The following is a 23326-nucleotide window of genomic DNA, read 5'->3' on the forward strand; positions in this document are numbered from 1 at the left end:
GCCCTGTTAGTCTACACCTGTTGGTTAGCATGTGACCATTAACATTTGATTTGTGTGTGCGTGTGCGTGTGCACGCGCTTGTGTGTTTATGTGTTTGTGTGCATGTGCACACGCTTGTGTGTGTGTGTGCATGTGCACGCGCTTGTGTGTGTGTAAGTGTGCGTGTCCACGCGTTTGTGTGTGTGTAAGTGTGCGTGTCCACGCGTTTGTGTGTGTGTGTGCATGTGTGTGTGTGTGCGTGTGTGTGTGTGTGTGCGCGCGTTTGTGTGTGTTTGTGTGCGTGTGTGTGTGTGTGTGTGTGTGTGTGTAACTGAATCCAACAGCCCAACAAAACAGTGCTGTAAAATAGTATTTGATTCCATAATTCAACAGAAAGTGTTTTTAAAGCGTTTTATGAAGTGGCATAATAATAATTGGTGTTTGTTTGGTCTGAGATATACACAGTACATTATACATGTACACACACAACAGAGGACATTTATACACAGCTCAGAGGAAACAGAAAGCTTGCTTGTAGAAAACAACATTTGGACTCTGCAGCTGAAAGAAACCAGTCAGAGCTAAAGCAGAAGGGTAGGAAAAGTTACGAAATATAACAAAAAGTAGATGACGGTCTGATACAGCTTTAGTAGATGGTGATGGTCTGTCCAGAACATACTGAATGGTCCCTCTAATTCTCCCATCTCTCTGGCGCAGGAGACAGTGCTGTGGTTTCCAGGATAAGGGCTACGTGTTGAGGCTAGGTTTGGGTAAGGGAAATGTAGGGTCAAGGGGTCAGGGGTCAGGGGTCAGGGGTCAGGGGTCAGGGGTCAGGGGTTAGGGGTTAAAGGTCAGAGGTCAGAGGCAGTGGTTGATGGTGGTGTGCCAGGGAGCTTGGTGTAGCAGACAGTCCGTGGTGCTGTCAGCCAGTTTGGCGTGGCGTGAGAGAGCAGCGAGGGGAGCGTTGATGGGTAGACTGGAGCGGTGCAGACAGTACAGGGGAGAGGGAGGGGCCTGTAGGGGGTGTGGCTGCAGGCTGGGAGGATGTCCGGGAACGCCCCCCTGAAGACACAGAGCACTGCAGCCTGAAGCCTTCTTCCCCTGCAGGGCCGAGAGGACGAGAGGCAGGGGGGAGTAACGCCGGGGGGAGGGGTAGGGTCTGGCCGGCAAGGGGGAGATGGGGGAGAAGGGGGAGAAGGGGGAGGTCTTGCAGCAGAGGGGAATACTGAAGGAGTGCAGGCTGGTGTCGGGGCAGGAGAAGGAGGAGAGGGTGAAGGGGTGAGAGGATGGAGGACAGGAGAGAGGGACAAGGCTCTTCAGAGGAGAAGTGCAGTTGCCTGGAGACCCACAGCTCCCTCCTGATGAGACAACAAGACAACACAACAAGATTAACAACCATACCTTTTGTTAGATGAACAACCATAACTACAGTTAGATTAACAACCATAACTAGAGTTAGATTAACAATCATAACTAGAGTTAAATTAACAACCATTACATTTTAGTCATTTAGCAGACGCTCTTATCCAGAGCGATTAGGGTTAAGTGCCTTGCTCAAGGGCACAACGACAGATTTTTCACCTAGTCGGCTCGGGGATTAGAACCAGCGACCTTTCGGTTACTGGCACAACGCTCTTAACCACTAAGCTACCTGCCGCCCATAACCATAACTAGAGTTGGATTAAAAACCATAACTAGAGTTGTATTGTACAGTGTATTGTCTGTGATTGAGTTAACAGTATTGTTATTATTAAAACAATGAATAGTGTTGTAGTTAGCTGTCTGTGTGTTGTTGTTAGAGAATGTAATAATCAGTGTTGTTGTTAGTGTTAGGGTTATTAATGTGATAATGAGTGTTGGAGTAGGTCAGTGGGTCTGTCAGTAGGTCTGTCTGTAGGTCTGTCAGTAGGTCAGTAGGTCTGTCAGTAGGTCTGTCAGTAGGTCTGTCAGTAGGTCAGTAGGTCAGTAGGTCTATCAGTAGGTCTGTCAGTAGGTCATTAGGTCTGTCAGTAGGTCTGTCAGTAGGTCAGTAGGTCTGTCAGTAGGTCAGTCAGTAGGTCTGTCAGTAGGTCTGTCAGTAGGTCAGTAGGTCTGTCAGTAGGTCTGTCAGTAGGTCAGTGGGTCTGTCAGTAGGTCTGTCAGTAGGTCAGTGGGTCTGTCAGTAGGTCTGTCAGTAGGTCTGTCAGTAGGTCTGTCAGTAGGTCTGTCAGTAGGTCAGTAGGTCTGTCAGTAGGTCTGTCAGTGGGTCTGTCAGTGGGTCTGTCAGTAGGTCTGTCAGTAGGTCTGTCAGTAGGTCTGTCAGTAGGTCTGTCAGTAGCCAGTCACCTTGCAGCTGTAGAGTAAAAGGTTTCAACTCCAGACTGAGGGGATTTCTCCAGGGATAGGACTCCAGCAGCCCATCCAACACACCCCTACACAGAGAGAGCGGGATCAGAAGTGTTACAATAGTGCACTATATAGAGAATAAGGTGTGATGTAGATGCTCTAACGAAGTGTTTATCTATAGCAGTGTTTGTTTACCTGTTCCGGCCTGGATCTCTGAAGCCCTTAGCGAACGGGTTCCTGTCAATCTTCAGCTTGGTGATCTGACAGCACAAACAAAAGATCAGGACAGGCAGAGGGATAGGAATATGACCTACATGGTTTAGTAGGAGCTATGGTTTCCACAGTCACTGCCTGGTCACAGTGACCCCAGTAGCAGGGGTCAGGGAAGGAGAGCTCACAGTCCTAGGGAGCGGCCCGCGTCGGCGGCACTGTGTTATCCTCTAAGTGAATGAAGAAGCTGTTTAGCTTGTCCGGAAGTAAGAAATCGGCATCTGCAACATGGCTGGTTTTCCCTTTGTATTCCATGATTGTCTGGAGTCTGTGCCACATACGTCTCGTGTCTGAGCCGTTGTGTCTGTACTGATGTTTGGCCTGTTTGATTGCCTTACAGAGGGCATAACTGGACTGTTTGAATTCAACCATATTCCTTGCCGTGGTTAAATGCGGTGGTTCACGCTTTCAGTTTTGCGCGAATGCCGGCATCTATCCATGTTTTTTTTTGTGTGTGTATATGTCAATGTTATTCTCAGAGCCAACTCTGGAGGGCAGGGGAGGGCCTTGTAGCCATCCCAGAAGGGAGAGTAACAATGGTCGAGAGTTTTTGAAGCGCGAGTACTGCAGGCAATGTGTTGATAGAACTTCAGTAGCGTTTTCCTTAGATTTGCTTTATTAAAGTCCCCAGCTACAATAAATGCGGCCTCAGGATATGCGGTTTCCAGTTTGCACAAAGTCCAGTGCAGTTCCTTGAGGGGGAAAATACACGTCTGTGACGATGACCGGAAATAATTATCTCGGGAGGCATTTGATTGAGGTATTCTAGGTCGGGTGTACAAAAGGATTTGAGTTCCTGTACGTTACCACAATCACACCATGAATAGTTAATCATAAAAAATACACCTCCGCCTTTCTTCTTCCTGGAGAGTTTTTGATTCCTCTCTGCGAGATGTACTGAGAACCCAGCTGGCTGTATGGACAAGGACAGTATATCCGCAGAGAGCCATGATTCTGTGAAACAGAGTATGTTACAGTCCCTGATGTCTCTCTGGAAGGAGATCATCACAAGAAGCAGGCCTCCTTATTGTCCCTAGGATTTCTAAGCAAACAGCTGGAGGCAGGGCTTTCTCCTATAGAGCTCCATGTTTATGGAATGGTCTTCCTATCCATGTGAGAGACGCAGACTCGGTCTCGACCTTTAAGTCTTTACTGAAGACTCGTCTCTTCAGTAGGTCCTATGATTGAGTGTAGTCTGGCCCAGGGGTGCAAAGGTGAACGGCAAGGCACTGGAGAGACGAACTGCCCTTGCTGTCTCTGCCTGGCCGGCTCCACTCTCTCCACTGGGATTCTCTGCCTCTGACCCTGTTACGGGGGCTGAGTCACTGGCTTACTGGTGCTTTCCATGCCGTCCCTAGGAGGGGTGCGTCACTTGAGTGGGTTGAGTCACAGACGTGATCTTCCTGTCCGGTTTTGCTCCCCCTCTGGCTCATGCAGTGGAGGAGATCTTCGTGGGCTATACTCAGCCTTGTCTCAGGGTAGTAGGTTGGTGGTCTGTTGATATCCCTCTAGTGGTGTGGGGGCTGTGCTTTGGCAAAGTGGGTGGGGTTATATCCTGCCTGGTTGGCCCTGTCCGGGGGAATTGTCGGACGGGGCCACAGTGTCTCCCGACCCCCCCTGTCTCAGCCTCCAGTATCTATGCTGCAGTAGTCTATGTGCCGGGGGGCTAGGGTCAGTCTGTTATATCTGGTGTTATTTTCCTGTCTTATCTGGTGTCCTGTGTGAATTTAAGTATGCTCCCTCTAATTCTCTCTCTCCCCCTTCCCTCCCGGAGGATCTGAGCCCTAGGACCATGCCTCAGGACCACCTGGCCTGATGACTCCTGGCTGTCCCCAGTCCACCTGGTCGTGCTGCTGCTCCAGTTTCAACTGTTCTGCCTGCAGCTAGGGAACCCTGACCTGTTCACCGGACGTGCTACCTTGTCCCAGACCTGCTGTTTTCAACTCTCTCTACCGCACCTGCTGTATTGACCTCTGAATGATCGGCTATGAAAAGCCAACTGACATTTACTCCTGAGGTACTGACCTGTCTACAACCACTGTGATTATTATTTGACCCTGCTGGTCTGATTGTAGTAATGTACAGTGATGTGATGATAGTAGCAATGTACAGTGATGTGATGATAGTAGTAATATACAGTGATGTGATGATAGTAGTAATATACAGTGATGTGAATATAGTAGTAATGTAGCTACAGTGATGTGATGATAGTAGTAATATACACTGATGTGATGATAGTAGTAATGTAGCTACAGTGATGTGATGATAGTAGTAATGTAGCTATAGTGATGTGATGATAGTAGTAATGTAGCTACAGTGACATCATGATAGTAGTAATGTAGCTACAGTGATGTGATGATAGTAGTAATGTAGCTATAGTGATGTGATGATAGTAGTAATGTAGCTATAGTGATGTGATGATAGTAGTAATGTAGCTATAGTGATGTGAATATAGTAGTAATGTAGCTACAGTGATGTGATGATAGTAGTAATGTAAATACAGTGATGTAAATATAGTAGTAATGTAGCTACAGTGATGTGATGATAGTAGTAATGTAGCTACAGTGACATCATGATAGTAGTAATGTAGCTACAGTGATGTGATGATAGTAGTAATGTAGCTACAGTGATGTGATGATAGTAGTAATGTAGCTACAGTGATGTGAATATAGAAGTAATATACAGTGATGTGATGATAGTAGTAATGTAGCTACAGTGATGTGATGATAGTAGTAATGTAGCTACAGTGATGTGATGATAGTAGTAATGTAGCTACAGTGATGTGATGATAGTAGTAATGTAGCTACAGTGATGTGATGATATTAGTAATGTAGCTACAGTAATGTGATGATAGTAGTAATGTAGCTACAGTGATGTGATGATAGTAGTAATGTAGCTACAGTGATGTGATGATAGTAGTAATGTAGCTACAGTGATGTGATGATAGTAGTAATGTACAGTGATGTGAATATAGTAGTAATATACAGTGATGTGATGATAGTAGTAATATACAGTGATGTGATGATAGCAGTACTGTAGCTACAGTGACGTGATTATAGTAGTAATGTAGCTACAGTGATGTGATGATAGTAGTAATGTAGCTACAGTGATGTGATGATAGTAGTAATATACAGTGATGTGATGATAGTAGTAATATACAGTGATATGATGATAGTAATAATGTAGCTATAGTGATGTGATGATAGTAGTAATATACAGTGATGTGATGATAGTAGTAATGTAGTTACAGTGATATGAATATAGTAGTAATGTAGCTATAGTGATGTGAATATAGTAGTAATGTTAATACAGTGATGAGATGATAGTAGTAATGTAGCTACAGTGATGTGATGATAGTAGTAATGTAGTTACAGTGATGTGATGATAGTAGTAATGTAGCTACAGGGATGTGAATATAGTAGTAATGTAGCTACAGTGATGTGATGATAGTAGTAATATACACTGATATGATGATAGTAGTAATGTAGCTACAGTGACATCATGATAGTAGTAATGTAGCTATAGTGATGTGAATATAGTAGTAATGTAGTTACAGTGATGTGAATATAGTAGTAATGTAGCTACAGTGATGTGATGATAGTAGTAATGTAGCTACAGTGATGTGATGATAGTAGTAATGTAGCTACAGTGATGTGATGATATTAGTAATGTACAGTGATGTGAATATAGTAGTAATATACAGTGATGTGATGATAGTAGTTATATACAGTGATGTGATGATAGCAGTACTGTAGCTACAGTGATGTGATTATAGTAGTAATGTAGCTACAGTGATGTGATGATAGTAGTAATGTAGCTACAGTGATGTGATGATAGTAGTAATATACAGTGATGTGATGATAGTAGTAATATACAGTGATGTGATGATAGTAGTAATATACAGTGATATGATGATAGTAGTAATGTAGCTATAGTGATGTGATGATAGTAGTAATATACAGTGATGTGATGATAGTAGTAATGTAGTTACAGTGATATGAATATAGTAGTAATGTAGCTATAGTGATGTGAATATAGTAGTAATGTAAATACAGTGATGTGATGATAGTAGTAATGTAGCTACAGTGATGTGATTATAGTAGTAATGTAGCTATAGTGATGTGAATATAGTAGTAATGTAAATACAGTGATGTGATGATAGTAGTAATGTAGCTACAGTGATGTGATTATAGTAGTAATGTAGCTACAGTGATGTGATGATAGTAGTAATGTAGCTATAGTGATGTGAATATATTAGTAATATACAGTGATGTGATGATAGTAGTAATATACAGTGATGTGATGATAGTAGTAATGTAGCTACATTGATGTGAATATAGTAGTAATATACAGTGATGTGATGATAGTAGTAATGTAGCTACATTGATGTGAATATATTAGTAATATACAGTGATGTGATGATAGTAGTAATGTAGCTACAGTGATGTGATGATAGTAGTAATGTAGCTACAGTGATGTGATGATAGTAGTAATGTAGCTACAGTGATGTGATGATAGTAGTAATGTAGCTACAGTGATGTGATGATAGTAGTAATGTAAATACAGTGATGTAAATATAGTAGTAATGTAGCTACAGTGATGTGATGATAGTAGTAATGTAGCTACAGTGATGTGATGATAGTAGTAATGTAGCTACAGTGATGTGATGATAGTAGTAATGTAGCTACAGTGATGTGATGATAGTAGTAATGTAGCTACAGTGATGTTATGATAGTAGTAATGTAGCTATAGTGATGTGTTGATAGTAGTAATGTAAATACAGTGATGTGATGATAGTAGTAATGTAGCTATAGTGATGTGATGATAGTAGTAATATACAGCGATGTGATGATAGTAGTAATATACAGTGATGTGATGATAGTAGTAATATACAGTGATATGATGATAGTAGTAATGTAGCTATAGTGATGTGATGATAGTAGTAATATACAGTGATGTGATGATAGTAGTAATGTAGCTACAGTGATGTGATGATAGTAGTAATATACAGTGATGTGATGATAGTAGTAATATACAGTGATATGATGATAGTAATAATGTAGCTATAGTGATGTGATGATAGTAGTAATATACAGTGATGTGATGATAGTAGTAATGTAGTTACAGTGATATGAATATAGTAGTAATGTAGCTATAGTGATGTGAATATAGTAGTAATGTTAATACAGTGATGTGATGATAGTAGTAATGTAGCTATAGTGATGTGATGATAGTAGTAATGTAGTTACAGTGATGTGATGATAGTAGTAATGTAGCTACAGGGATGTGAATATAGTAGTAATGTAGCTACAGTGATGTGATGATAGTAGTAATATACACTGATATGATGATAGTAGTAATGTAGCTACAGTGACATCATGATAGTAGTAATGTAGCTACAGTGATGTGAATATAGTAGTAATGTAGTTACAGTGATGTGAATATAGTAGTAATGTAGCTACAGTGATGTGATGATAGTAGTAATGTAGCTACAGTGATGTGATGATAGTAGTAATGTAGCTACAGTGATGTGATGATATTAGTAATGTACAGTGATGTGAATATAGTAGTAATATACAGTGATGTGATGATAGTAGTTATATACAGTGATGTGATGATAGCAGTACTGTAGCTACAGTGATGTGATTATAGTAGTAATGTAGCTACAGTGATGTGATGATAGTAGTAATGTAGCTACAGTGATGTGATGATAGTAGTAATATACAGTGATGTGATGATAGTAGTAATATACAGTGATGTGATGATAGTAGTAATATACAGTGATATGATGATAGTAGTAATGTAGCTATAGTGATGTGATGATAGTAGTAATATACAGTGATGTGATGATAGTAGTAATGTAGTTACAGTGATATGAATATAGTAGTAATGTAGCTATAGTGATGTGAATATAGTAGTAATGTAAATACAGTGATGTGATGATAGTAGTAATGTAGCTACAGTGATGTGATTATAGTAGTAATGTAGCTATAGTGATGTGAATATAGTAGTAATGTAAATACAGTGATGTGATGATAGTAGTAATGTTGCTACAGTGATGTGATTATAGTAGTAATGTAGCTACAGTGATGTGATGATAGTAGTAATGTAGCTATAGTGATGTGAATATAGTAGTAATATACAGTGATGTGATGATAGTAGTAATATACAGTGATGTGATGATAGTAGTAATGTAGCTACATTGATGTGAATATAGTAGTAATATACAGTGATGTGATGATAGTAGTAATGTAGCTACATTGATGTGAATATATTAGTAATATACAGTGATGTGATGATAGTAGTAATGTAGCTACAGTGATGTGATGATAGTAGTAATGTAGCTACAGTGATGTGATGATAGTAGTAATGTAGCTACAGTGATGTGATGATAGTAGTAATGTAGCTACAGTGATGTGATGATAGTAGTAATGTAGCTACAGTGATGTGATGATAGTAGTAATGTAAATACAGCGATGTAAATATAGTAGTAATGTAGCTACAGCGATGTGATGATAGTATTAATGTAGCTACAGTGATGTGATGATAGTAGTAATGTAGCTACAGTGATGTGATGATAGTAGTAATGTAGCTACAGTGATGTGATGATAGTAGTAATGTAGCTACAGTGATGTGATGATAGTAGTAATGTAGCTATAGTGATGTGTTGATAGTAGTAATGTAAATACAGTGATTTGATGATAGTAGTAATGTAGCTATAGTGATGTGATGATAGTAGTAATATACAGCGATGTGATGATAGTAGTAATATACAGTGATGTGATGATAGTAGTAATATACAGTGATATGATGATAGTAGTAATGTAGCTATAGTGATGTGATGATAGTAGTAATATACAGTGATGTGATGATAGTAGTAATGTAGTTACAGTGATATGAATATAGTAGTAATGTAGCTATAGTGATGTGAATATAGTAGTAATGTAAATACAGTGATGTGATGATAGTAGTAATGTAGCTACAGTGATGTGATTATAGTAGTAATTTAGCTATAGTTATGTGAATATAGTAGTAATGTAAATACAGTGATGTGATGATAGTAGTAATGTAGCTACAGTGATGTGATTATAGTAGTAATGTAGCTACAGTGATGTGATGATAGTAGTAATGTAGCTATAGTGATGTGAATATAGTAGTAATATACAGTGATGTGATGATAGTAGTAATATACAGTGATGTGATGATAGTAGTAATGTAGCTACATTGATGTGAATATAGTAGTAATATACAGTGATGTGATGATAGTAGTTATGTAGCTATAGTGATGTGAATATATTAGTAATATACAGTGATGTGATGATAGTAGTAATGTAGCTACAGTGATGTGATGATAGTAGTAATGTAGCTACAGTGATGTGATGATAGTAGTAATGAAGCTACAGTGATGTGATGATAGTAGTAATGTAGCTACAGTGATGTGATGATAGTAGTAATGCAGCTACAGTGATGTGATGATAGTAGTAATGTAGCTACAGTGATGTGGTGATAGTAGTAATGTAGCTATAGTGATGTGATGATAGTAGTAATGTAAATACAGTGATGTGATGATAGTAGTAATGTAGCTACAGTGATGTGATGATAGTAGTAATATACAGTGATGTGATAATAGTAGTAATATACAGTGATGTGACGATAGTAGTAATGTAGCTACAGTAATGTGATTATAGTAGTAATGTAGCTACAGTGATGTGATGATAGTAGTAATGTAGCTATAGTGATGTGAATATAGTAGTAATATACAGTTATGTGATGATAGTAGTAATATACAGTGATGTGATGATAGTAGTAATGTAGCTACATTGATGTGAATATAGTAGTAATATACAGTGATGTGATGATAGTAGTAATGTAGCTATAGTGATGTGAATATATTAGTAATATACAGTGATGTGATGATAGTAGTAATGTAGCTACAGTGATGTGATGATAGTAGTAATGTAGCTACAGTGATGTGATGATAGTAGTAATGTAGCTACAGTGATGTGATGATAGTAGTAATGTAGCTATAGTGATGTGATGATAGTAGTAATGTAAATACAGTGATGTGATGATAGTAGTAATGTAGCTACAGTGATGTGATGATAGTAGTAATATACAGTGATGTGATGATAGTAGTAATATACAGTGATGTGATGATAGCAGTAATGTAGCTACAGTGATGTGATGATAGTAGTAATGTAGCTACAGTGATGTGATGATAGTAGTAATGTAGCTATAGTGATGTGAATATATTAGTAATATACAGTGATGTGATGATAGTAGTAATGTAGCTACAGTGATGTGATGATAGTGGTAATGTAGCTACAGTGATGTGATGATAGTAGTAATGTAGCTACAGTGATGTGATGATAGTAGTAATGTAGCTACAGTGATGTGATGATAGTAGTAATGTAGCTACAGTGATGTGATGATAGTAGTAATGTAGCTACAGTGATGTGGTGATAGTAGTAATGTAGCTATAGTGATGTGATGATAGTAGTAATGTAAATACAGTGATGTGATGATAGTAGTAATGTAGCTACAGTGATGTGATGATAGTAGTAATATACAGTGATGTGATGATAGCAGTAATGTAGCTACAGTGATGTCATGTTATTAGTCATGTAAGGTGTTTGGAGGCGTGAGCTGTTAAGACAACAACAACCTCCTCAGTCCGTTTATAGCGCTGAGCTGAGGGCTGCTGGGAGCTGGAGGCTGTAGGCCACACCCTCTGGGATTACAAATCCTTACAGCCACCTTGGCAGCCAGCCATTTCAAACAGTACACACACACACCCGAACACACACACACTCGAACACACTCGAACCCACTCGAACACACTCGAACACACACACAAATACATACACACACACACACACACACACACACACACACATACACACATACACATACACACACACACAAGGAGTGTGTTGGTGTTTGACAGTCAGCCATCCTTAGCCAGCCTGGTCACTCTCTGGTCTCTAGAATAATGTCCTGAGCTTGGTTTAGTAGGAGCTATGGTTTCCACAGTCACTGTCCTGAGCTTGGTTTAGTAAGAGCTATGGTTTCCACAGTCACTGTCCTGAGCTTGGTTTAGTAGGAGCTATGGTTTCCACAGTCACTGTCCTTAGCTTGGTTTAGTAGGAGCTATGGTAAAACAGACCATGATGGTGTCTGTGTGTGTTTCTATATTATTACACGTCCAGCATTAGTGAAGCGGACCCTGATGAAGAGAGCTGCTGCCAATCCCCGATAGACTTCTGTTACTGCAGGGACCACAGCCAACACCACGGTCACACAGACACACACACACACACACACACACACACACACACACACACACACACACACACACACACACACACACACACACACACACAGACACACACATACACACACACAAACACACACACACAGACACACACACACACACACACACACACACAGACACACAAACACACACACACAGACACACAAACACACACACAGACACACACAGACACACACACACAGACACACACACACACACAGCCAGTCCTCCTGATCCATTCTACTGAGTTTCTAATTTAGACCACTGCGAAGCCAGTCCTCCTGATCCATTCTACTGAGTTTCTAGTTTAGACCACAGTGAAGCCAGTCCTCCTGATCCATTCTACTGAGTTTCTAGTTTAGACCACAGTGAAGCCAGTCCTCCTGATCCATTCTACTGAGGTTCTAGTTTAGACCACAGTGAAGCCAGTCCTCCTGATCCATTCTACTGAGTTTCTAGTTTAGACCACAGCGAAGCCAGTCCTCCTGATCCATTCTACTGAGTTTCTAGTTTAGACCACAGTGAAGCCAGTCCTCCTGATCCATTCTACTGAGTTTCTAGTTTAGACCACAGTGAAGCCAGTCTTCCTGATCCATTCTACTGAGTTTCTAGTTTAGACCACAGTGAAGCCAGTCTTCCTGATCCATTCTACTGAGTTTCTAGTTTAGACCACAGTGAAGCCAGTCCTCCTGATCTATTCTACTGAGTTTCTAGTTTAGACCACAGTGAAGCCAGTCCTCCTGATCCATTCTACTGAGTTTCTAGTTTAGACCACAGTGAAGCCAGTCCTCCTGATCCATTCTACTGAGTTTCTAGTTTAGACCACAGCGAAGCCAGTCCTCCTGATCCATTCTACTGAGTTTCTAGTTTAGACCACAGTGAAGCCAGTCCTCCTGATCCATTCTACTGAGTTTCTAGTTTAGACCACAGCGAAGCCAGTCCTCCTGATCCATTTTTACTGAGTTTCTAGTTTAGACCACAGCGAAGCCAGTCCTCCTGATCCATTCTACTGAGTTTCTAGTTTAGACCACAGTGAAGCCAGTCCTCCTGATCCATTCTACTGAGTTTCTAGTTTAGACCACAGTGAAGCCAGTCCTCCTGATCCATTCTACTGAGTTTCTAGTTTAGACCACAGCGAAGCCAGTCCTCCTGATCCATTTTTACTGAGTTTCTAGTTTAGACCACAGCGAAGCCAGTCCTCCTGATCCATTCTACTGAGTTTCTAGTTTAGACCACAGTGAAGCCAGTCCTCCTGATCCATTCTACTGAGGTTCTAGTTTAGACCACAGTGAAGCCAGTCCTCCTGATCCATTCTACTGAGTTTCTAGTTTAGACCACAGCGAAGCCAGTCCTCCTGATCCATTCTACTGAGTTTCTAGTTTAGACCACAGTGAAGCCAGTCCTCCTGATCCATTCTACTGAGTTTCTAGTTTAGACCACAGTGAAGCCAGTCTTCCTGATCCATTCTACTGAGTTTCTAGTTTAGACCACAGTGAAGCCAGTCCTCCTGATCCATTCTACTGAGTTTCTAGTTTAGACCACAGTGAAGCCAGTCCTCCTGATCCATTCTACTGAGTTTCTAGTTTAGACCACAGTGAAGCCAGTCCTCCTGATCCATTCTACTGAGTTTCTAGTTTAGACCACAGCGAAGCCAGTCCTCCTGATCCATTCTACTGAGTTTCTAGTTTAGACCACAGCGAAGCCAGTCCTCCTGATCCATTCTACTGAGTTTCTAGTTTAGACCACAGTGAAGCCAGTCCTCCTGATCCATTCTACTGAGGTTCTAGTTTAGACCACAGTGAAGCCAGTCCTCCTGATCCATTCTACTGAGTTTCTAGTTTAGACCACAGCGAAGCCAGTCCTCCTGATCCATTCTACTGAGTTTCTAATTTAGACCACAGTGAAGCCAGTCCTCCTGATCCATTCTACTGAGTTTCTAGTTTAGACCACAGTGAAGCCAGTCCTCCTGATCCATTCTACTGAGTTTCTAGTTTAGACCACAGTGAAGCCAGTCCTCCTGATCCATTCTACTGAGTTTCTAGTTTAGACCACAGCGAAGCCAGTCCTCCTGATCCATTTTACTGAGTTTCTAGTTTAGACCACAGCGAAGCCAGTCCTCCTGATCCATTCTACTGAGTTTCTAGTTTAGACCACAGTGAAGCCAGTCCTCCTGATCCATTCTACTGTGTTAGCAGTAATCATCATTCATATTGTCAATAACTAAGTTAACTACCTATTGGTTCTGATTGTGTGTTCTGATTGGCTGACACAGTAACTGTCTGTTGGTTCTGATTGGTTAAGGCAGTACCTATTGGTTCTGACTTGCTGACAGTATGTACCTGTTGGTTCTGATAGGCTGTCACGGTGGTGAACTCTGTCTCTGGGAATGAGAAGCTGGCCATACCCTCAGTTGGCAGCGAAGGGATCTTTGATAGGTCCAGCCGGGGGTCGTGGCGGATCACGTGGACGCGAGGCTTGTACTTATGCATCGACTGTAGAATGATCTGGACCAAGAGAGTTGTTTAGAGAACGATGGCAATGTGATGTCAATCAGCACAACATAGATATTACATGCATTTTGGTCATGTATGTTGTGTTTAGGAGGTTTCTGAACTTCATACATGATTATATAACAACCAACTGTCATTAAATACAGTCTGTAAGATGTGCAGACCTTAGAGCAGGTCAACCAATAACAACCCCCAAATCCCAGACAAACATACCAAACATCATCACCATTCAGTAGCCATTTTAAAAGAACTTTCATCGTGACTATAGCCTTTTTTCTAACAAAACTGTTTCTCTTCTCAGATAGTTCGAAACCTCTTTCAGTAAATTGTTTGCTCTTGACCCATAAAATACAGTGATAGAATATATTAAGCATTAAGGAGGTGTTGTATATGGCCGAAACACCATGGCTAAGGGCAACGTGGACTCCCTGGATATAGCCCTTAGTCATGATATATTGGCCACATACCACAAACCCCAGAGGAGCCTTATTGCTATTAGAAACTAGGGTTAGGGTTAGGGTCATTCTATTATAAACTAGTTACCAGCATTATTAGAACACTAAACAAGTCATTCTATTATAAACTAATTACCAGCATTATTAGAACACTAAACAAGTCATTCTATTATAAACTAGTTACCAGCATTATTAGAACACTAAACAAGTCATTCTATTTTAAACTGGTTACCAACATTCTTGGAACAGTAAACAAGTCATTATATTATAAACTGGTTAACAACATTATTAGAAAATGTTGCATCATACCCATGGTATGTTGTCTGATATACCACGGCTTTCAGCCAATCAGCATCCAGGACCCACACTACCCGGATTATAATAGTATTTCTAAACCTGGTAGTTTGGATCCTGGATGCTGATTGGCTAAAACAGCATTCCAGCCATGTGTAATAAAGTCATATAGATTAGCAGTCAGATTGTAATAGAACATAGCAGGTGAAATGATAGTAGACCAGAAATAGAGACGTGACCTACGTGTCCCTTGTCCTCCATCTCGTTGTTAGTCAGTTTGACCCGGTCGAAGCTGATCACCTGACGCATCCAAGTCTCGCCCACGCACGGGGAGTCGGGGTGCATGTAAAGGCGAGGCGCGATGCATGAGTGGTCTGTGTTTCCCGCCACCATCCACTGGGAGCTGTGGTACACATACCTGAATACAACAGAAAACAATATCCACTACTGCCACTTTATTGTCCACACAGAGTTGAGAAGTTGGCTTCACCAACAACAGGTGAAAAGACTAATAATGAGTTGTGACCACAGAGTTCTCCTCTTACAAAGCTATGCCATAAGAGTTTGGCCTGAAGTAACTGACTTTCTAAGTCAAACATTTTTGTCACTATATTTAGGCTGTATTTTATATACCCCTTCACCCTCCAGTGGCGTGTATTCATGGATGCTAAGGAAAGCCAGGCTTACCCAAAAAGAATTGCCAAGATTAAGGGAAAAAACATATACAATAATGTATCTTTCGTCTCTCTGTGTTTCATAATGTTCCTTTAATTTGCTGAATGTCTCTCACCGGAGAAAGCATCCGAGTGAGTGAAACAGCGCCCCCTCTGTCTCTGTATGTGTAGCCCATCTATCTGATGCTGTGTGGCGAAAAAGAGTATGACATTGTTGCCGCCCTTAGCATTAAATGCAAGGGAAGCCAGCAATCATTTGGCCTCCCTTGATAAATAAATTATACAATAATAGCCAATCAGCTTTGAGCTAAACTGAGTGAACTCAACTGTGAATGGTCCTTGCACACCAAAACAATTTTTTTTACGGAAGCCAGTTTGGATTTCACATCAAAAGCCAAACCTCATTGACATAAAACAATATTGAATTGTTGCATCTCATTGTGTTTTGTCCTCCGGTGGCTAGCCAGCTAGCTACAATTGGCCTTTTCCTAAATTAGCCAGGGATGGAGACAGGGAGTTGGACTTGTGGTTTTACTTAATTCTCCTTCCTGGCCAATGATTATAACGGCAATTCTGATCCAACCATTAATTAATACATTGTGCCCCTGGACTGAGAGGATGGAAGTTCAATATGTAGCTAGATGTAGAAGGCTAATGTTAACTAGCTGGCTAATCATTGCCCATGAAAGGAAGTTAGGCTAGCGAGCAAGTGTTTTAGTCAGGTAGCCGAGGACAACCAAAACTAAAAGGGTGTACTGTGTGACAGAGTCATAGAGCGTTTAGGCAACATGAAAGAGGAGGATGGCATTGGTGTTTCTCTACAAGTAGGGTGAGTCAACATGTTTTTTCTACTTAAACACACACAGCAATCAGTGCCGTAGACAGCCACATAGTATTTAGCTCACATTGATTACTAAATTGTTTTTGGAATCTTTTAGTTGTCACTGTATTAGACTAAGTATAGGTGATTTGATGATGTTGAAGTTGAAATAGTGCTGGAATAGTGGAGGCAGCTCCTGTTTTCTTTGCAACTTGCGGTAACTCTCCGGTGTTCTAAATCAATAGTTGTTTAGTGGACCGAACATTTCTGAAATATTGACTAGATTGACCATGATATTTACTTACTATGGTATTGGAACTGACTTTTTAAATATTTCCTGTATATAGTATGCTTACTTACTATGGTATTGGAACTGACTTTTTAAATATTTCCTGTATATAGTATGCTTAATTACTATGGTATTGTTTATTTAATATTTCTAATTTTTTATTCTCTTGTTTTTGTGTGTTTTTTTTTAGAAATAAATTGTTATTAATTATTGCATTGATGGGTTTTGAGTTTGCAAGAACAGCATTTCACTGTACTTGTGCATGTGACATTGAAACTTGAAACTTATTGTCTCAGCCTTAGGCCTATCACGGTAGCAAGGCATATGAACTGACAGGTTATAGAGCAACCAACGCAATTATCACAACACATTGGTTGTAATATGGCTTTTTTCCCCCTAGCTTGGCTTCCCCAGTGATTTTACCCAAGCACCGCTGCTGTCACCCTGTACTCATGAATTGTTTGTTTTTTATTATAGTTGTTTTACCTTTATTTAACTAGGCAAGTCAGTCAAGAACCAATTCTTATTTACTATGACGGCCTGCACCGGCTAAATCCGGACGACGCTGGGCCAATTGGGTAAAATGTTTGATTTACAGTATAGAAATTGAGTAGAGTTTGTAGCTTCATTTGAGAGAAATGAAGAAACAAAGGAAATACATGTAGGCTAGACCTATTAATGCAATAATGCGCTGGTTTTAAAGTAAGTTTCTAAAATAGGAGACAATTTCCTTTCGTGCAATTTATAATTGTAGGCTACATATACGTTTAGGGTCTACCTGTATCGTTTGGAGTCGACGGGCATGACGTCCATGGCGATGTAGTACTGCTGGCACGGGTCCAGGTTACGCACCTTCACGCGCAAGGACGGGAACATCCTCCTGTAGAAAACACACACAGAGTTTAAAGTAGATATACATGCGCTAAAATCCTCATCATATAACAGCATATTTAATTTAATCCATAATGTTATTAAATATCAACTGCTGTGGAGAACTGATGAAACAAGCAGAGATCGGGGGCGGCAGGTAGCTCAGTGGTTAAGAGCGTTGTGCCATTAACCGAAAGGTCGCTGGTTCTAATCCCTGAGCCGACTACGTGAAACATCCGTCGATGTGGCCTTGAGCAAGGCACTTAACCCTAATTGCTCCTGTAAATCTCTCTGGATAAGAGCGTCTGATGAATGTAAATAAATAAATAATCAGTGTTTTGATGCGTCAGTTAAATTCGTTGGCAATGTAAGACCAGAGAAAGAGAGGCTGCGGACCTCAGTCAAGGTGAAACTCTGAGGCCACGAGGGCATTCTGACGAGATGTATTACTCTTCTCATAAAAACGACCATCAAATGTTTAAAAATAACTTTGCAGCAACAGAGATAATATAATTTATAACAAGTCATGAAATGTTTAGCCGATATATAATAACGTGCTTTTATGAAAATGTTATCGTGAAAATGTTAAAGAATATGCAAAGAGTTTAAATTACAAGATTACCCATAAATGTAATTACAAAATAACAGAGCTCCAATTCCTGAAGAATAAAGCATGCAAATTGTTAATTATATGATAAGAGTCAAATAATATAAAGTTATAGAATTACTATGAAAAAATGCAACCCTAAAATATTTCAAAAAATTCCAATGGCCTTTTATAAAATGATAAAAACGTATCCTCATTTTTTTTTTTACGGGGTGTACTGACCCTGTAAAATAACTACTTGACAAGCCCTTTTGGCATTTTCCCCTCCTACACATACTGTTGTTGTTTTTTCAACTGTGTAAAAACGGTCTTTCTATTGGTGAAAATAAATAAACACTCAATAGTTTAAAGGCTGCAGTAAATTGTACATTTAATTTCTCTGTCATCTTATAAAACGAAAATACCCTTCTCTAACTGTAGATATAGCTGTAAAGATGTCGTAACATCAATCAAATAATAGGCTATAGTCCTGTAGCTCATTTGGTAGAGCATGGCGCTTGCAACGCCAGGGTTGTGGGTTCGTTTCCCACGGGGTGCCAGTATGAAAAATGTATGCACTCACTAACTGTAAGTCGCTCTGGATAAGAGCGTCTGCTAAATGACAAAAATGTATAATGTATGTTTTTGCAAGTGCAACATGTTTATTATCCTCATACTGTAAATCAGTTTGATTAGTGTTGGTCTATAGTGTAGTGTATTGGCTACTGTGTGTTAATGTGTAAAGGTCTGAGTTTGACCTAGTTTAGTTAGCTTGTGTGAAGGTCTGTAATTTGACAGTTTGGTAGGCGTGTGAAGGTGTCAGTTTTACCTGCCCGCTTTGGTAATGATCATCTCTGTCCCAATCTCATGAAACCTGGTCCACAGATCCGACCCCTGGAGCTCCACCCGGACCTCTCTCTCCTCTCTACCCGGGTTAGAGTCACTCTCTCCCGGTCTTCTCCTTTCTTCTCTCCCCGGTTCAGAGTCGCTCTCTCCCGGCCTTCTCGGTGTGTTACCAGCCTTCCTTCTCTGGTCCTTTGGGTAATCTTTTTACATTTACATTTTACATTTTAGTCATTTAGCAGACGCTCTTATCCAGAGCGACTTACAGTTAGTGAGTGCATACATTTTTCATACTTTTTTGAGTAAAGGAACAGTTTAAGACATTCTATATTGTTGATAAATGTAATGTAAATGTTGATACATTAGAACTGTTGTCTCCTGAACATGTAGAATGCTACTGGCTTGATTCCATTTAAGTGTAAGCTTTCAGCTGTTTCCTTTAATGAAAACATTTGATAAACTATTGAAGTGAAAAACGCTAGGAATGCGTCATCAATAGTCCTACTAACTCAATACAAGGCCACAAAACAAGTTGTTGTTTTCTATTTTACAACTTGGACAGTGCTTCTCAGAAGAAGCAAAAATAACACTCCATTACACTGTACTGTTTTTTCGACCGACCTTGTTCCTCTGTCTCCTGCCGAACGGGGCTTGTCTCCGTCTCTGTGTCTCCCGGTGAGCTCGAGTCCTTCCCGTTCTCCTCCTTCATCCTCTTGATCGTTTTACCGACGAGTGCTTCCACCGAGAAAGCGTGGGCTCGCGAGCTCAGACCCTGCATCCTGGCGCAAGGCGGTCAGTCTCCTCTCTCCGGGGTCCTGAAGGCTGCACTCTTGTCGTGCGCTGTTCCGTTTTCCCGCCTCATCCAGGGCCTCCGCGAGCCCCCGGTCTGTCGGTCTGTCTTCTGTTCTTGTGGCTATGAGACGCAGCTAATTGACCCAGTGAGTTCCCATGGCTCCGTGGCGCGCGCACTATGCATCTAAATCCTTGTCAACCGCCCTGCTGTTTCCGCTCCCCTCTCTCTCCTCCCTTTCCTCCTTTTCACGCTCCTCTGTTCCTCTCTCTCTCTCTCTCTCTCTCTCTCTCTCTCTCTCTCTCTCTCTCTCTCTCTCAATTCAATTCAATTCAAAGGGCTTTATTGGCATGGGAAACGTGTTTACATTGCCAAAGCAAGTGGAATAGACAATAAACAAAAAGGGAAATAAACAACGGAAATAAACACTAAACATTACACTCACAAAAGTTTTAAAATAATGTAGACGTTTAAAATCTCTCTCTCAGCTTCTAGTCTCTCTCCTTCACAGTGTCACGGTAGGAGAAGGAGGGCGCTCTAATGGTCCTTTATTGGGCATCACATACATACACACACACACACAAACAGAACTTTACGCATAGTTAAGGATGACAATCTCTCCGTCGACAGACAGCAATTATCAGTTCTCATTATTTTAATGTATTTTTATTTTTTTTGTAATTTAGCAGACGCTCTTATCCAGAGCGACTTACAGGAGCAATTAGGGTTAAGTTCCTTGCTCAAGGGCACATCGACAGATTTGTCACCTAGTCGGCTCGGGGATTAGAACCAGCGACCTTTCGGTTACTGGCACAACGCTCTTAACCACTAAGCTACCTGCCCCCAATAAATTATGTATTTATTTGGTAAAATGTATGCCCTCACTAACTGTAAGTCGCTCTGGATAAGAGCGTCTGCTAAATGACTAAAATGTCAAATGTCAAATGTAATGTAAATGTAATTACATTTTTCTAATAGCCTTCATCATTCTATTGTATGAATGCATCTGATACTCCTCAGCGGGTTTTTGGACTCACCTTTTGACTAGACAGTTCACCAAACATGTAGACAGCCATATTAGATGCACTGTTAAAACACCATTAAGCAAGATATTGCTCATCCCCGTCAAAACCCTAGCTTTTCTTTTCATTTCAGGTTGTTTTATTAAAATCTGCCATTATAAAAACAATTATTTTAATTGGGAAAAAGGCATTGAATAATGCATTTCGTGCTCCATTTGTTTGGTGTGTTGGTTTAATTACAACTTCTCCATGTTCTATTTTTAATTTTGTATTTGTATTTGTATTTAGTCTATTATTCAAAATAGTGAAATACATTCAACGTCTCTTTTGTATTTGTTGAAGAACTCGTTCCTAAAAGGCAACCAAATATACATTTGATTTAAGCTAAATGTGAACAACAATATTTAGAGTTATCTTTTCCCAATATAGAAAGCCATGTTCTGTTTTAAGTTTGACCATACATAATTATAATATAGCCTATTAGAGAATAATTACACGTGTGATATTTAATACAAAATAAAATCTGTTTTAAAACGGAAAAAGATTCTGAAATTCAATGTTAGTTTGTCAATCAAATAAATAGTATGTTAGTTTGTCAATAAAATAAATTCAATGTTAGTTTGTCAATAAAGAAAATTAGATGTTAGTTTGCATATATTTTTTGGAAGCCAACCCATATGACAGATTATTTTAGGAGTTTTTCATATTTAATATTGATTTTATCTTCTTTCCGCCCGCGTGGCAACATACTGTTGAGAGTGGTAATATAATGTTATTTAAAGGACAGGGGGAAATCCTGGGACAAATATTTGACTCGAGACAAACTCGGAACATCTGGAGAGCCTATTTAAAATATCTCCATGAAACTCTCGCTCCTTCTCGGTTGAAGCGGACATTTCCGTTATTAATTTGGAGGCTTTCTGTAAGTAAAACGGTTTTGTGTCTCCCGCTACACCGGTGTGGGAGAGGGTTTGCGGTGCCATGTGAGAGCTGTCTGGTTCTCATAACAGGGATCATATGGAGTTTGGCGTGCGGGAAAACGGGGCCATAATGACAGCTGGAGATTATTACATTACCTTCTGACATGAAATAGACCCATTCAACACAAACACAGAATGTTTTTTAATCACAGAAAATTATTGGTCAGAAGGAGAAACAAATGATGCTGTGTTTACGATGAACAGTTGGTTTGGTGCCTGATGTAGACAGGGGGACTCTAGTGTGGTGAATGGTTGGTTTGGTGCCTGATGGAGGCCAGGAGACTCTGGTGTGGTGAATGGTTGGTTTGGTGCCTGATGTAGGCCAGGGAATTCTGGTGTGATGAATGGTTGGTTTGGTGCCTGATGGAGGCCAAGACACTCTGGGGTGGTGAATGGTTGGTTTGGTGCCTGATGGAGGCCAGGGGACTCTGGTGTGGTGAATGTTTGGTTTGGTGCCTGATGGAGGCCAGGGGACTCTGGTGTGGTGAATGTTTGGTTTGGTGCCTGATGGAGGCCAGGAGACTCTGGTGTGGTGAATGGTTGGTTTGGTGCCTGACGTAGGCCAGGGGACTCTGCCGTGGTGAATGGTTGGTTTGGAGCCTGATGGAGGCCAGGAGACTCTGGTGTGGTGAATGGTTGGTTTGGTGCCTGATGTAGGCCAGGGGACTCTGCCGTGGTGAATGGTTGGTTTGGTGCCTGATGGAGGCCAGGATACTCTGGTGTGGTGAATGGTTGGTTTGGTGCCTGATGTAGGCCCAATGATTCTGGTGTGGTGAATGGTTGGTTTGGTGCCTGCTAGAGGCCAGGGGACTCTGGTGTGGTGAAGTGTTGGTTTGGTGCCTGATGGAAGCCCAAGGACTCTGGTGTTGTGAATGGTTGGTTTGGTGCCTGATGGAGGCCAGGAGACTCTGGTGTGGTGTATGGTTGGTTTGGTGCCTGATGGAGGCCAGGGGACTCTGGTGTGGTGAATGGTTGGTTTGGTGCCTGATGGAGGCCCAAGGACTCTGGTGTGGTGAATGGTTGGTTTGGTGCCTGATGGAGGCCCAAGGACTCTGGTGTGGTGAATGGTTGGTTTGGTGCCTGATGGAGGCCAGGGGACTCTGGTGTGTTGAATGGTTGGTTTGGTGCCTGATGGAGGCCAGGGGACTCTGGTGTGGTGAATGGTTGGTTTGGTGCCTGATGGAGGCCCAAGGTGACTCTGGTGTGGTGAATGGTTTGTTTGGTGCCTGATGGAGGCCAGGGGACTCTGGTGTGGTGAATGGTTGGTTTGGTGCCTGATAGAGGCCCACGGACTCTGGTGTGGTGA

The 23326-nt window shown here is 40.9% G+C and overlaps 1 protein-coding gene across 1 annotated transcript; it reads right to left on the reverse strand.

Moving 5' to 3' along the window:
• Positions 1-391: 391 nt before the first annotated feature.
• On the reverse strand, positions 392-20209 carry tbx22 (T-box transcription factor 22). The gene is made up of 8 exons (XM_041843850.2): positions 19850-20209; positions 19215-19431; positions 17708-17809; positions 15390-15564; positions 14227-14391; positions 2500-2564; positions 2305-2390; positions 392-1337 (listed from the first exon to the last, which is right to left on the reverse strand). The coding sequence occupies exons 1-8, from the start codon at positions 20004-20006 to the stop codon at positions 838-840; spliced, it is 1467 nt and encodes a 488-aa protein (XP_041699784.2). The 5' UTR covers positions 20007-20209; the 3' UTR covers positions 392-837.
• Positions 20210-23326: the final 3117 nt, after the last annotated feature.

The sequence above is a fragment of the Coregonus clupeaformis genome, chromosome 2, assembly GCF_020615455.1.
Source record: "Coregonus clupeaformis isolate EN_2021a chromosome 2, ASM2061545v1, whole genome shotgun sequence".
Lineage (NCBI taxonomy): Eukaryota > Metazoa > Chordata > Actinopteri > Salmoniformes > Salmonidae > Coregonus > Coregonus clupeaformis.

Coding starts and splice junctions, on each gene's coding strand:
- tbx22 (XM_041843850.2), bottom strand. CDS start 20,006: ATGCAGGGTCTGAGCTCGCGAGCCCACGCTTTCTCGGTGGAAGCACTC. Junction 2,391..2,499: donor AGAGATCCAGGCCGGAACAG/GTAAACAAACAC, acceptor CTCTCTGTGTAG/GGGTGTGTTGGATGGGCTGC. Junction 1,338..2,304: donor TTTTACTCTACAGCTGCAAG/GTGACTGGCTAC, acceptor TTGTCTCATCAG/GAGGGAGCTGTGGGTCTCCA.